The sequence below is a fragment of the Terrapene carolina genome, unplaced genomic scaffold (genome assembly GCF_002925995.2).
Source record: "Terrapene carolina triunguis isolate 2854851 unplaced genomic scaffold, T_m_triunguis-2.0 Scaffold85, whole genome shotgun sequence".
Lineage (NCBI taxonomy): Eukaryota > Metazoa > Chordata > Testudines > Emydidae > Terrapene > Terrapene triunguis.
In genome coordinates, this window is record NW_020664436.1 from 15,421,340 (window position 1) to 15,436,666 (window position 15,327).

At 40.8% G+C, this 15,327-nt stretch overlaps 1 protein-coding gene across 1 annotated transcript in view; it reads left to right on the forward strand.

Annotated features, from left to right (window-relative positions):
• The window catches only part of CEP170 (centrosomal protein 170), a 193,791-nt gene that overhangs the window by 116,441 nt on the left and 62,023 nt on the right, over window positions 1-15,327 (forward strand). Inside the window, exon 10 of the mRNA XM_029911038.1 lies at window positions 11,995-12,144. Within this exon, the coding sequence (XP_029766898.1) occupies window positions 11,995-12,144 (150 nt within the window). The remainder of the gene's footprint in view (window positions 1-11,994; window positions 12,145-15,327) is intronic.

The following is a 15,327-nucleotide window of genomic DNA, read 5'->3' on the forward strand; positions in this document are numbered from 1 at the left end:
GATCCCGGGGACTGGTACGCTGCCCTCGATCTACAGGACGCGTACTTCCACATCACATATTCGAGGGGCACAGTCACTTCCTTCGTTTTGTGGTGGGATAGAATCATTACCAATTCACGGTCCTCCCGTTTGGTCTGTCCACTGCCCCCAGGGTGTTTACAAAATTCATGTCAGTAGTAGCGGCCTACTTCAGATGGCGGGGGTCCAGATATTTCCCTATCGGGACGATTGGCTTCTCAAGGGCACTTCCCGGTCGCAGGTGAGGGATCACTTGACACTCCTGTCCACATGCACTGCCTTGGGCCTGTTGGTAAACAACACCACGTCCACGTTAGTCCCGGTCCAACGCATAGAGTTTATCGGGGCGCTCCTAGACGCAGCGTCGGCCAGGGCCTCTCTCCCACCAGACAGATTTGAGACCCTGAAAGGTCTCATCAACTCAGTCACAAGGTTCCCGGTGACAACTGCCAGGGTTTGCCTGCAACTCTTGGGTCACATGTCAGCGTGCATGTACGTGGTCCATCACGCCAGACTCAGGATGAGGCCCCTCCAGCTCTGGTTGGCCTCAAAGTTCTCCCAGGCCACAGACAGGATGGACAAGGTCCTCATCATGCCAGACTCTGTGATTGCCTCCCTACAGTGGTGGTCCACCCCAAACAACATGCTCCAAGGGGTCCCATTCAGGGACAGGGACCCGTCATTGGAGCTGGTGTCCGATGCGTCGGACTTGGGTTGGGGGGCCCATGTGGGGAGCTTTCAGACTCAAGGCCTGTGGTCGGCTCAAAACCTAACCCTACATATAAACGTCAAGGAGCTCAGGGCGGTGCGGTTGGCATGTATGGCCTTCCGCTCGCACCTGGAGGGCAAGGTAGTCAGGGTCTTCACGGACAACACAGCCTCAATGTTCTATATCAACAGGCAAGGCAGGGCCCGATCCTCTGCCGCGAAGCCCTCAGTCTGTGGGACTTTTGTATAGCCCACGACATCCACCTGAAGGCCTTCCACCTACCGGGCACCCAGAACGAGAGGGCGGATCGCTTCAGCAGGGACTTTTCCTTGCAACACGAGTGGTCCCTCCTCCCGGAAGTGGCCCACCGGCTCTTCCGAAGGTCGGGAATTCCCCAGGTGAACCTATTCGCAACTCGGCAGAACCGGCGATGCCCCTGGTTCTGCTCCAGGGAGAGCCTGGGGAGGGGCGCTATCTCCCATGCCTTTCTCCTGTCCTGGTCAGGCCGGCTTCTCTACACCTTTCTCCTGTTCCCTCTAATCAGCAGGGTCCTGGGGAAAATAAAGTTGGACAAGGCCTGGGTCCTCCTGTTGCCCCGGCGTGGCCCAGGCAGCATTGGTACAGGACCCTCACGGGCCTGGCAGTAGCTCCGCCGTTGCCGCTCTGCCCGGACCTGCTCTCTCAGGACCAGGGCCGCCTCCTCCATCCCAACCTAGCGGCTCTTCACCTCACGGCGTGGCTGCTCAGTGGTTAGGTGGAGAGGAAAGGACGTGCTCAGAGCAGGTTCAGCGTGTCCTCCTTGAAAGTAGACGGCCCTCCACTCGCCGTGCTTATTTGGCGAAGTGGTCCCGGTTTTCTAGGTGGGTGGCGGACCAGGGTGTCCCCCCGGTGACCGCGCCGATCCAGCTTATCCTTGATTACCTCCTCCACCTGAGAGCCTAGGGCCTGGCGCCCTCATCAGTCAAGGTGCACCTGGCAGCCATATCGGCCTTCCATCCAACGGTGCAAGGGCACACAGTATTTTCCCATGCTATGACTGGCCAGTTCCTTAAGGGTTTGGACCATATTTTTCCGTATTCTAGGCCCCCAGTACCACAGTGGGACCTAAACCTGGTGCTGGCTTGACTTACGGGGCCCCCATTTGAACCGTTAGCCATGTGTTCCTGGTCTCACCTCTCGTGGAAGGTGGCCTTCCTAGTTGCAATCATGTCGGCCAGGCGAGTCTCAGAGCTCAGGGCCCTGACCTCCAAGTCGCCGTACACGGTCTTTCATAAGGACAAGGTTCAGCTCCGCCCACACCCCGCGTTCCTCCCGAAGGTGGTCTCTGCCTATCACATGGGTCAGGACATTTTTCTACCAGTCCTCTGCCCCAAGCCTCACGCGTCGAGTGAGGAGCACCGTCTCCACATGCTTGATGTGCAGCGGGCTCTGGCTTTCTACCTGGAGCCGACTAAGCTGTTCAGAAAGTCCTCGCAACTGTTCGTCGCCTTGGCAGAGCGTGCGAGAGGCCAGCCGATTTCCACTCAGCGTCTTTCCAATTGGATCACTTCATGCATCCGTTCCTGTTATGAGCTGGTGGTTGTCCCCCAGCCACCCATTGTGAGGGCACACTCGACTCAGGCGCAGGCCTCGTCAGCTGCCTTTGTGGCTCACGTCCCCATCCAGGATATTTGTAGGGCCGCCACATGGTCTTCGGTTCACATGTTCACCTTGCAGTATTCGATCATCCCCTTTTCTGCTTTGAAAAGTGACTAAAATGGCACCTCCTCACTCAATTAGACCAGCTCCTCGTGTGCAGTCATTCATACTGTTTGTTACTAACATAAGTTTGTTCTTCAAGGGCTGCTGTGGATTCTCCTTAGTTGGTCCTAGGGCTTGCTACCTTTATGCTTGTTTATGTGCCAGCCAAAAGAACAAACTTGAATTTCACATCGTTTTTACTTGTGAACTGAGTCGTTTTGGTGCGGAGGTCAGTGGAAGACAAATATAGAACTTCACAATGCCATCATTTACAGTCGCTTTTCTGAGCAGAGGTGCATTTGAAATAAAACTCAATTTTTGGCTGTACACTTCTAAAAGCTTTCCATTGTCATAGAAAGCTTGTGCTCACTGGTTTTATATTCTCTTTTGCAAGCCCTTAAGTAATAGCTATATTAATATTCTGGCAGCTGTAAGGGAGCAAGATCAGTATTAACTATAAAATTATTCCTATATGTGAAGAGGATTTATTCAGGAATACTTTACACTGTAATTTTAAGATTAATGACCAGTTACTATATGAATGTTGGAACAGCAGGGCTATTTTGTTTAAGAACATATTAATATGCATTTTATTATGCTCTCATTATTGTATTTGTAGTAATCTAGTTTGTAAATGTGAATGTTAAACTACATTAAACCTTACAATATCTGTATTTAAGCAGTAATTGTAAGGATTTGAATTAAAACTGTAAATCAGGGAGGGGTGTGTCCATTATTTTTAACAAAAAGCCTTTCAACCTTTCTATGTGTATTTTAACTGGCAGATATAATCGTATAACATTATCCATATAATAAAATAAAGCATTCTCGCAGAAGTGTCAGAAATTGTGTAGCAATCATATTGCAAAATCTGTTTACCCAACACTTTATAATAATGACTGACTAAAACAGTAATTATATTTTATTTATTTAAAAATGTGTGTGAATGGAATTTTACAGTGCTGTCATAAAGAGAGATTTGAGTGCACATTTTGGAATCTTTTTGCAGCATTGTAGATAATAGATTTCCCTGAAAATAAAATCAAAGAACTGGAGAATAAACCAAGAGTGAACAATCGCTACACACTTAAATTGTTGTTCCAGAGAAAATTGAAGGTATTAAGACAGACATTTCTCTTTAGAAAATGGCTTCCAAATCTGATGGATTTTGCACACCCCTGTGGCTTAATTACTTTTTTCATAGCTCTAATGATTCATGCCAGAAAGAACAGTACATCAGCCCAACAAATACTCCCGGTCACAGAACTGGACTCATAAATAATTAATATATTGAAAGGTCATTGGGAATAATAACACCCAGTGAATCAGCTGAGGAAATCTATCCTGATTTTTTGTTTTGTTTTGCCATTTTTCAAGAAGTGATACTTGTCATTACCCTGGTTAAGGAAGAACTGCAGAAAGTGAGTGTTGAATTTGCTTTTTAGAGATCTGGCTAGACTTTGGACATTTTGGGGCAACTATTTTGTTTTAAATTTTGAAACCCTATGGAGAATGAAGACTTCATTATGACAAGCAAGTACAAAATACATTCATGCACATGGATATGTAACTGGCTTCTGAAAGACCGTGGGAGAATATTAGATTTGGCACATTGATATCTTTGGTTTCTTACTTGAGATGCCCTTTTGCTCTAGCAAATTCTCAATTACTGTTTTAATTTTTATTTTGGGGAAGTGTTTTTTATATTGTGTTTTCTGATTTCACTTGTTTACTTTGTAATAGGAATGATTTATAGAATTTGTGCGAAAGTTTAAGATCACTTCATGAGGCCAGTCTGCACTATACAATTGACCTGTTCTCCTGGGTTACATTGCTAAAAAGATATTATTTTAAAATGCTTTTCAAAGGTGACTATCAAGGGCAAAATCCATTGAATCTGAGTTTGAAAAACAACTTAAATATGGGCCACATGTATAGATAGGGAAGTGGGCATGTGAATTCTACTCCAGTATAGTATATCACTCTTTTTCAAAGGAAAGAATATTCCTGTTCTTGTATCAATGTTTCTTCTGTGTGATCAGTGGTTTTGACCTCTAAGAATGATCTGTTTTAAATTCTGTTATGAACACATGGGCTACCATCACTAGTGGAAAAAGAACAAGAGCTCAGTTTGAGCTTAACCTTAACTCTGACAATAGTGAGCTCCGGGACTTGCCTCTGAAACCCTTTCCATTCCCCCACTCTTTGTTGGACATCCCCACCATCCTTCCTCTCACTCAGGTCTGTAAAGTTAGATTCTTCTTGACTTTCTACTTCTTTTGCCCTACACATCTAGGCTATGTCCACATCCTGGTAACATATTTCTAAAATTCAACCTTATCTCTCTGTCCCTATAGCTAAAGCTTGTGTCCAGGACAATCTTCTCTCACAGTTTGATTGCTGTAACCTTCACCTCTCTGGGTTCCCTAACACTCCACCTACCCTTGCTCAAGTCCATGTAAAACACAGCTGCTAAAATAATCTGTCTTTCCTACTACTTTCTCTGTCACCCACTTTTTTTAAAATTCTTCCACTGGCTCCTTGTTTTCTACTAGCTTTGCCATTGCTTTTAGTGCACTTTTCAATGTGCCACCCACTCCTTATTGAACTCCCTCACATACTTCTATTTCATTAGTGGTGTCAGCCTTGAATGCTCATTTGTCCATTTCTCCCATCTGTGCATTCTCTCATGCATCTCCTTACACATGGAACTCCCTGCCTGAACTAATCTGTAAGGCCACTGCTCTCTCCTCATTCAGATCCCTCTTCAAGATCTAGTTTTGATGGCATGGTAACTGACAGCTTAGCTGGGACAGGTGGAGATAACTGTGATTACTCTTGAATGTATAGGTTACATAAATCCTCATTTTCAGAATCACTGAGTTATATTATAGTTAATCTGTGTTACTGAATGATCTTATCATTGCCTTTATTATTACTCCATTCCCTTCCTTCCTTCCTCTTATTTGTTACTCTCTTGTCCCTTAAGTGCCTTTTGAAAATGAGACTTAGGATATGTCTGCACAGCAAAGAAAAACCCGTGGCTGGTCTGTGCCACCTGACTCGGACTCACGGGGCTCCGGCTGTGGGGTGTTTCATTGCTATGTGGACTTCTGGCCTCAGGCTGGAGCCCAGACTCTAGGACCCTGTGGGCTGGGACGGTCCCAGGGTTCAGGGCAGGTCTACATTACCCGCCTGAATCGGCGGGTAGAAATCGACCTCTCGGGGATCGATTTATCGCGTCCCGTCAGGATGCGACAATCGATCCCCGAATCGACGCTCTTACTCCACCAGCGAAGGTGGGAGTAAGACCCGTCGACGGGAAGCCGCGGAGGTCGATTTTGCCGCCATCCTCACAGCGGGGTAAGTCGGCTGCGATACGTCGAATTCAGCTACGCTATTCGCGTAGCTGAATTTGCGTATCTTAAATCGACCCCCCCCCCTGTAGTGAAGACGTAGCCTCAGGCTCCAGCCTGAGTGAAACAGCGCTGCAGCCCGAGCCCTGAGTCTGAGTCAACTGGCACGGGCCAGCCACAGGGTTTTTTTCTTTTGCTGTGTAGAAATCCAAAGGCTCCAGAGTTGCTTAGGGCCTTTTTAGAATTTTAATCCATTTATACAGCATGCGACACAACAGGACCCCAATCCTCATTGATATCTTTGGCTATTACTGTAATGCTGATAACTTATGAAGATGATTATTCTGACACTAATGTAATTTATACCAGATAATGTTCATGTCCATATAGAATGTCTTATGAAGGAGGTATACACTGAACTATGGGTCAGATTTTTTTAAGATATTTAGATGCCTTAAAGATGCAGATAGGTGTGTCAGACCTGACAGTATCCTGAATGAACTTAGTTCAATAAAGTTAAACCTGATTGAATTAGGGTTAATACCTTTGGGGTATATTGTATTAGAAATGCAAATGTTTATGTACGATTGTGAGAGCTTATGGAACTTCTTTAGCAAGAAGACAAGATTAATGTGCTCTCTAAAAGGTATATGAGGGAGGTTCAAAGGTAGAAGTAGATTTCCTAGGAATTACTTTGAGGTGAAGGGAATGTAAATAATCCCCCTCTGAAGCCAACCTTTTGAAGATACGCCCTGGGGAGAGAGACTCATTGTATGTATACCAATTACCTATTCTGAGTACTCCTGATCAAATACCTCTGATCTGTATAAAAGGGTGGACTAAGCTTGTCATGCATGTGCTTGTTTTGAGCTGAAGCTGTGAACTAGTAACCACAAGGACTCCCGAAAGGGGCAGGTTGAAGGATTTATTCTGCAAGAATCCATGTTAGGGTTCGGGTTCCTGGTAAGTTTATTAGCATGTGTTTAGGTTCTTTTGTTTTCTCTGTCGTACTTTTTACTTTAAGAATAAAGTAGGCTTGCTTAGAAAGACTTGTGTGGTACTTATATCTTGACTGTCACTCTATCGCTCTCTGAAGAGAAAGCAAGCAGGGGTACTTGGGCAACCTGTCTGTGCTGAGAAATACACAATGAAGGCAGGGGAATACCCTGGTCAGAAGGGAGAGATGTGAGTCTTCACTAGGGTTGCCAACCCTCCAGGATTGTCCTGGAATCTCCAGGAATTAAAGATTAATTTTTAATTAAAGATTATGTCATATGATGAAACCTCCAGGAATATGTCCAACCACAATTGGCAATCTCCATCCACGAGAGACAACAGCTGGGGAGCTGGAAACCAAGATTGTGTGCCCTTGCTGGGGCACTGAGGGGAAATACAGGTACAGTTGCCATGAACTGTGACCATAGGTGCTCAGTGGGATTTTTAAAAGTGCCTAGATGCCTAACTCTTATTGAAATTGTGGTTTTGAAAATCGTACTATGTGCCAATGTACATCTTTAGGCACTAATACCTTTAACAATCTGGCCTTATGTTCTTCTGCTCTTTAACTTATAGGTGCTTCTCAGTTTCTTGTAAACATGAAAATATTAGTAAAATGGGTGACGGGGGGGAGGGATTTAAAATATTTAGAAATGTCTCTATTTTCTTTATAGATGAGCAGAAGAACTTAGAATACATTTTAGAATAAGCACAAATGAAGAATAAATACAGTAAACCTTTTCTTTCTTCTGGGAACTAAAAATGAACTGAAGTTTGGGTTTGATTTTAGAATGATTAGTTTTCTTCTAGATTTATTAAGGAATTCTCAAAGGCCTTAAACTAATTTTTTTTCCCCAGGCATCCTTCTGCCCTCCCTGGGGCTACATCAGCGGTGAGGCTCCTGTTTCCATGAATTCCTGTAATAGTTTTTCTTGTAGGTGGTGTGATACCAGCTATAACCACAGAGAAAAGTGGCAGCTATCTATACAGTACAGCTATACAATACTTTGCTATCTAATGGAAGAGTCCTGTACTGTGTGGTTTGCTGCTGAGGAGAACTGGTGGTCTTCCTTGCAACTATAGACAGCTCCAAAAGAATAAACAGCAAGATTCAGGACTGCCTGTGTTTGTGACTTGCCTTCTGTCTTGAGTTGGACCATCTGATTAATAGGTCTTAATGCAAATTATGTTGGCAGTAGGAGGCACATGAGAACTCTATGCCTGATTCTATACTTTTATAGTACACTCACTCAGTTGCTCCCTCCTAAGGAGGGAAATCTTCATCTGATAAACTGTGGATTTACAAATCAGAATTTATAAATCCTTCTGATTGCAGGATCTCAAGCTCTGAATGAAACATCAGACAAAAAGTACTGGCCTTCCATAAAAAAGCACTTCCCTTTCCTCCACCTGTTTTGACCCTGGATAGGGTATCTGACTGAGTCAGAATTTTCATTTCCCTATTAGAATGACACACTCAAGGTTTCCCATAAAGCAGAAGCAGCAGTGACCACAGAGCTGAACTTTGGACCCGTCTGAGGCCCAACAAGAGCTAGGAAAGTAAAAAAGAAACGTTTAAAAGTAAGTTTCTAGGCCTTGTGATGGTGGCTTGGAAACATAAACCAAAGTAAACTGATCATTCAGGTTGAAAGCTTACCCACTATGATTTTATACCCTTCCATTATAGCCATCCAAAGTTTTGCTTTGAGAATCATGCAAACAAAAATGCATTATTTGGAAGGCTCTCAGGTCACCTCATAGCTGAAAAGCTGGAAGGAGAATGCATTGTAGGCTACCACTGAGAGTTCTAGGACCCTCATAGCTTACTATGTTCCCTCATAGCTTACTACATGCAAATGAGCTGGTTCCTTTGCTGAACAGGCAGTGACTTTGGAGGGATAGTACAATGTTGCGATGATAGTGTATTCTAGTGGATGAAGCATGGGCCTGCATTCTAATTCTGTTTCTGACACCAGATTCCTCTGTAGCCTTGGTCAAGTCATTTAATCTTTCTGTCTTAGTGTGAAGTGAGTGATAACACCTACTTGTCTCACAGAAAGACAGAAGATGGGGGAGAGAGGGTTGTGGTGATTATCATTGTTTGTGAAGTTCACCAAACTATGTGTACAACCTTCCAGTAGATGACAGTCTAGCAGACTTCCAAAAATTCAACTTATTTGACCAATTGTCCTTTTAAAAACTTTGTAAATTATTTGAAGTTGACTCCTAATTTTCTGAAACTTTCAAAATGCAGGCTAAGTCTCTGCTCAAAGATTACTTTTTTTCTAAATTTGCACAAAAAGTGTTTAATCATATAAGTGTGGGGAAGGTGGGGAAAAAAGTTTTTCCCATTAGAGAAGAATTCAGGTAACATTTTTTTTAAAACCAGTTTTATAGCCAAATGGTTGGTTGTATAAAGTTGAAATTTGGCATTAAAATGATCCTTATTGAAAAATGCCTTTGAGTGTTTTTATGAAATTCATTTTTGAATAGACTGAGATGCTGATATCCAAGACTAAGACAATTTAGGAACTTTCCTTGCTTCTTTCTTCATCCTGTAATACCAGTCATTGGGCTAGATCATATCCTTGCTCCAGTGAGGAGCTCTGCGGTAGGATGGGAACAGAAGTATTAACACTCAGGATGTAGGATTATGTGGTATTTTGCCCACGTAGGGCAGAAACACAAAAAGGGAAAACAAGCCTCTGGAACACAGGAAATGTGCTGAGCTGCTGAAAAAAAGATGTAGTTTATGCTCCCCCTTTTCCTGTCTCTGAGTACTAACCCCCAATCCAACTGGACACTTCCCTAGGGCTATAGAGTACTCCACTCCTCATGCTGAGGGAGCACTACTAGCAGCATTTACCTATGGCTCCTCACAGAACCATTGTGTGGAAGGAGAAGAAGATATTCCTTGCATCCTGTCCCCAACCCAAGTACACCCTCACAGAACAAAGCAGAATTTAACGTTCAACCTGTCACATCAGTGATTTCCATAACAGAAGAAGCAGAATGATTTCATTGGGGCTTCAGGTCCACAAGACCAAATGTTGAAAGGGAAAGCTATTTTAAACACCAGTGTTTGCAGAGTGGTGAAGAGATTCATTGGCATAGTAAACAGATATTGTCCGATAATAGTCAGTAGTTTATGTGCAGCAAATTACTCCTGTAGTTCTGATTAGGTATGTATGAGTGAAGCATCATTCAAATCACATTATTCTACAGGCATTCATGCAATAAAATAATCCGTATTTGTTTTCAGTTTCTAAAGAGAATTGTAAAGCAGTTAATCAAAAGGATTCTTTGAAAATAAAACGAGGAAGATGAAGTAGCTGTAGAAAGCAAGTAAAAGAAAAGAAGAGGTAGCATGATAGTTAACTTTATTTGAATCTGTAAAACTTGCCATCTACCCGCACTAGTCAAAAGCAGCAGGAAAAGAAGGGAGAATGGAGAGAGAGAAGGGGAAATGGATATCACATCATGTATCATGCCTGTCTTGGGTTCAAAAGATATACCAAGTGCTTCTAAAATAACTCGTGTATGAGATTATCAAGACATAATTAAAGTGTAAAATTAATAAAGCAATTAATTTTGAATTTTAGGCATGTTCTGTGTATAAATAATAGAATCAGGTGGAAGGCTAACTCTTTGCACTAGAATACTGTGCAAACATATAAAACAAATTTGAAAATGGTTTCTCATTCTCAAGTGTTGGCAAAACACAAATATTAATATATGTGGACTCATAGAGGCTAAATTTACGTAATTGGCTTAAATGGGAATTTGTATGGCTGAATCCTGCAAAACTCTTTTTCACTCAAAAAAAAAAAAAAAAACAAAAAACAAAAACCAACACTTGCCTCTTTACAGTACTTGGGCTTCTGCTGGTTTTCTTAGGTATGGAAAAAGTGTTATGGATTGTGGCCATCTAGTGGTGAATTGGCTGATTTATAGACTTTTAAAAATAAGAAACTTGTTCAGAATTTTGGTTAGCAATGCATCTTGATTTATCTATTAGTACTGGCCAAAGCATTTATAAAAGATCCATAGAAACCTTCTGCAAAACTATGAAAAATATTGCATTTAGAAAAAATATCTATTTATTTTTGTGGTGTTTTGTTACTAGTGACATTTTTATAAGAACAGAGAAGTTGTTTAAATAGCTCCCTATTCCTTATGACAAAACAATCCTCGGACATCGCAAGAGCCAATTATTATGTCATAGAATTATAGTGAGGGAAAAACATAAAAATCCTGTTTTAGTGTTGGAGCCCGTAGCAAAGTAGTAATAAAGTTAATTTAAATCTCTCTAAACAGAATTTTCCAAATAATATGTTTCTTGGCTTTAAAGTATTTATTTCCCAAACCCCACAGAGTTCTTTTTTGAAAATAACTGCAAGCTATCTATAATAGTGGTTTTCAAACTGTTGTCCATGATCCACCAGTGGTCCATGGAAAAATGACTAGTACCTTATGCTGACTCTTCTCCTTCTAAGTTGCATTAAAAGAAACTAAAACACATTTAATATTTTCCGAATTATTTTTCTAAGTAAGCAATTACTTTAGTTGCTGCAGAGATGTTATTCTGTCACCAGAGTTAGGGAAAGGTGGTCATGCAAACATCAGTGGGAGAGAAGATGGTCCAAGAAATAGTTTCTTTCAAGATGTGGGTCACATGATGAGATTGAAGAACACTTGATATATAACATGGGAACTCTTCAGAAAAAGCAAAAAAATTGAAATATTGCTTTAATTAGAACAATAGCACACTGAGGGAACCAGTAGCAAATATAAGTACATGTATTTCTTGTTTTTGAAAATATATTTATAAAAAAATACCTGGCAAATACTTTTTAAAATGTTCTTGTTTTGCCACTGATTTGGCCACTATCTTTGTCCCGTTTAATTATTTTGATCAGAAGAATCATTGTTTCATATCTGGTCATTTCAACTACCATTTCCCTGAATTTTGGGAAACTGACAAATATCTGTTCTATTTCTAAAACTTATAATCTGTTCTTTACAACAAGTTAGTTGGTCAGATTCATGTAAAAACATTTTAAAATGAAGAATCTGACTACTTATGCCAGTATTGACACCATCCATACATTAAAATTGAACATTGAATCGGGAAAGCATTGGGTTAATATGTATAATGATTTGTTTCATTTTCAGGTGTTTGGAGTGGATGACAGCCAGGATTATAATAGGCCTGTTATCAACGAGAACCAGAAAGATTTAGTAAAAGATTGGGCTATAAATTCTGCTACAGTAGTGCTGGAAGAAAAAAGACCACTGAGTACAACTGGATTTCTTGACACAGAGGTAGAATATAATTTTTGATGGTCTTCTTTTTTCTTCCAATAAAAGAGAGAGGGCACTAATAGTTGACCTGTGAGTGTTAAGCAGCTACCAAAGAAGACTTTGCATACAAAGCATTAATTTAGGTCTCTAAAAATTTGATTTTTCTCATCTGTTTTATTGTATTATAGTTTATCAAAACTTTTGCTGTTAGAGGTAGCTAAATTAAATCTTGAAGGCATTAAGCTTTGCTACCTTCTGCTTGTACTTGTGTGCAGTTATAGGAAATATAGCATGAGCAGTTAAGTGACCCACATAGAAAGAAAGTATAAGTTCTGAAAACAGTCACAGGGAAATACAGATGGACATCTTCGGAGTTGGAGCTCGCAAGTGAGACCTGGCCTTTGAGAAGGCACTGAAGTTAGATGTCTGAAAGGCAGTGTGGTTGTGTCAGTTAGGCAAAGGACTAGAAGTTCTAAGCCTGTATATGTAAATCAGTTATATCCATGTGACAGATGTTTGTCATACTTAATACTGGATTCCTGAATGGCATTCAGATAGCAGATTGAAGGGCGCAGTCTGATAACCTGAATAGAATAGAAATAGAACAGAATCAGATTGATGCAGGATGATGATCTACATGACTTAAAGAAAGGGCATCTCTTAATTGCCTTGGCAGGACTTATGGTGAAAGATGGTCCAGCAAGAGGTCAGTTGAAGTTTATTAAGTTCTTATTTATCAAGACCTTGATGCGTGTCTGTGTGCTTACAAGCTGCTAGTGCAAATAAGTTGTTTTTAGTTGCTAAGAAACTACCATAGCAGAATCTATCTTGTTTGGTGGTATGTTAGTTACTGTGAAATCATGATGTTGACATATGTAGTATATCTAAAATGTATGCTTGAATAGTGACTGTGAGAATATTATTTTCATAATAGTTATGCTATAAACCAAAATACAAAACTTGTTAAACAAGTTCTTTTGTCCTGCTCCATTACTTTCAGCTGTAAATCCACTGACTTATTGTGTTTTTTCCTGTTTCCTTTTCTTCAGCTTTCAGCTCCCTTGTGTCCTCTCCATCTTCCAATACTATCTAAAGAGGGGGAAGATTTTTTTTTGTTTTTCTTTAACTGCACACATAGCCAAGTGTTGTGTGTGTGTCTCTGTGTGTGTAATGTTCTTTGTGCTTGAGTTTCTAGGCTGGTGTTAGTTTATTTGCAGATAAAAGGGGATTATGCCACAATTATAACATGTACCTGATTTTAACCAATGCCAAAAGATACAGAATGAAGACCGACACTGTCTCCTAAACTGACTCCATTATGTCTGTTCATTTGAGTTGATTACCGTGGGCTGAATCCTTAGCTGTGACCAGGGAAAGTTGAGCACAGCTGAATAAGGAGCTGCAAAGGAATTGTTTATGGTTGCATACTCTTGGGGTTGTCTACCATCCCCAGCATAGTTTAGAGCAGCTTGAAAGCAGCTCCAAACTGTGCCAGTTAATAACTGTCCTCTAGGGGCCATAATGTTGGCTGGGGATCAGTGTCACCCCCTGTAATTCCGAGCAGGTTCACACACCATCTATGCTGGAGTAGTGAGGAGTGGCTGGTATAGAGTCACCTATGCTGCTAAATGCCAGTTGTGGATTCCCTCCTGCACAGGAATCCTGATCTGCCTGTTTAAGGCAGGTTTAAATCCCCTACATGCGGCTGGAGTTTTAAAGTTGGGTGTACTTTGGTTTGCAATATCAGATTGTCTCTTGATAGTCAGAATGCTTAGCAGAACTAGTAGGTTTGTAAATGTTTGGAGATGGAGGGCTTTTGGCACAGCTTTATTTATGAGGCTATTCCAAGCCACAAAGGGTGATATCAAAGAAGGTGCAAAGTCATGAGAGGGTAAAGAATGCCAAGAGAATTGTCATAAGAGCATCTTGGATATACTGGGATGGGAATATGATCATGGCAATAGCCTTTTGGATGAACTAGAGAGAGGATTGCAGTATTTAAAGTACAAAGTTACATACTAAAACTGTTTTCGTATTAGAGAGAAAAAAATAATCATAAGTTTTGGAGACACAGATGAAGAGGCAGGATGAGGCAAGGGATATGAGAGTAGAATGAAAAGGAGAAAGGGATAAAAAATAATACATGTTGCAAGTCTGGGTGATTGGAAGGATGAAAGTGGTGTCAATAGTCATGCAGATGGTGCAGAACGATTTTTGGGTGGAAAGATAATTTTGGTCTTAGATGTGTTAAGTTTGAAGTGCTTGTAATACATCAAGAAGAAGATATACATCCAAATGAAGGAGTGAAATTAGCACCTTTCATTGAGGAGATTAGCAACCTTGTATTTCATGACAATGGTTAAATATTCTGAGATTGGCTGAAATTGAGGGAGGGAATAGAACAAAATAAAATAGAATGGAGTGAGTGAAAGATTTTGATTGATTATATGTAGTTCTTTGACTTCTTAACTTAAAACTATTGCAGCTTAGTTCATAATTATTGAATAAATAATGACCTGCTCAGCCTCCGATTCCAACCATTCAAAAAAAATATTTTAAAACACTTGTATTTTCTATATTAAACAGCAGCCACTTGCCACCAGAGGTCAGCATGATTTAAGGAAAAAAGCTAATGAAATTTATTAGCACATTTAGAGTTTTTGGTGGGATAATTAACAAGGTAAATTTTTTTATGAATTTGATTAATGTGAATACTTAACCAGTTTGAGATTAGGATTTATCCCTTTCACCCACAGTTTGCACATAATTTTCAGCAGTAAGATTACTTCAGACTAACCACAGTTTTGTAATCTTTTACTTTGATACTAACATCATAAAATTTGTCTCTGCTCTTTTACTTCATGGTTTTCTTTTACTTTTTGCACAAAATGGAAGCAGTCTTGTTAAAATTTTGGTATTCTACTTTCGGGTTCACATGCACCAGTTTGATGATATCATGGTCTTGCGCAGCTCTGAATGCCTATGTTCACTTTTTCTGCTCGCTTAAGTAATAGTAGTAGTATATAGCTAGTAAATATTCTGAGGTGTGAGTAAATATATTCTGTATGACTAATTAGCATATTGTACCCATATTAGGTAGAATAGTTGAATCACTATGCTTCATAAAGGTTTTATTTTTATCATTTATACTTGCATTGCATTAACTCCTCGACCCTTCAAAACAAACCATTTGGATGTCAATAA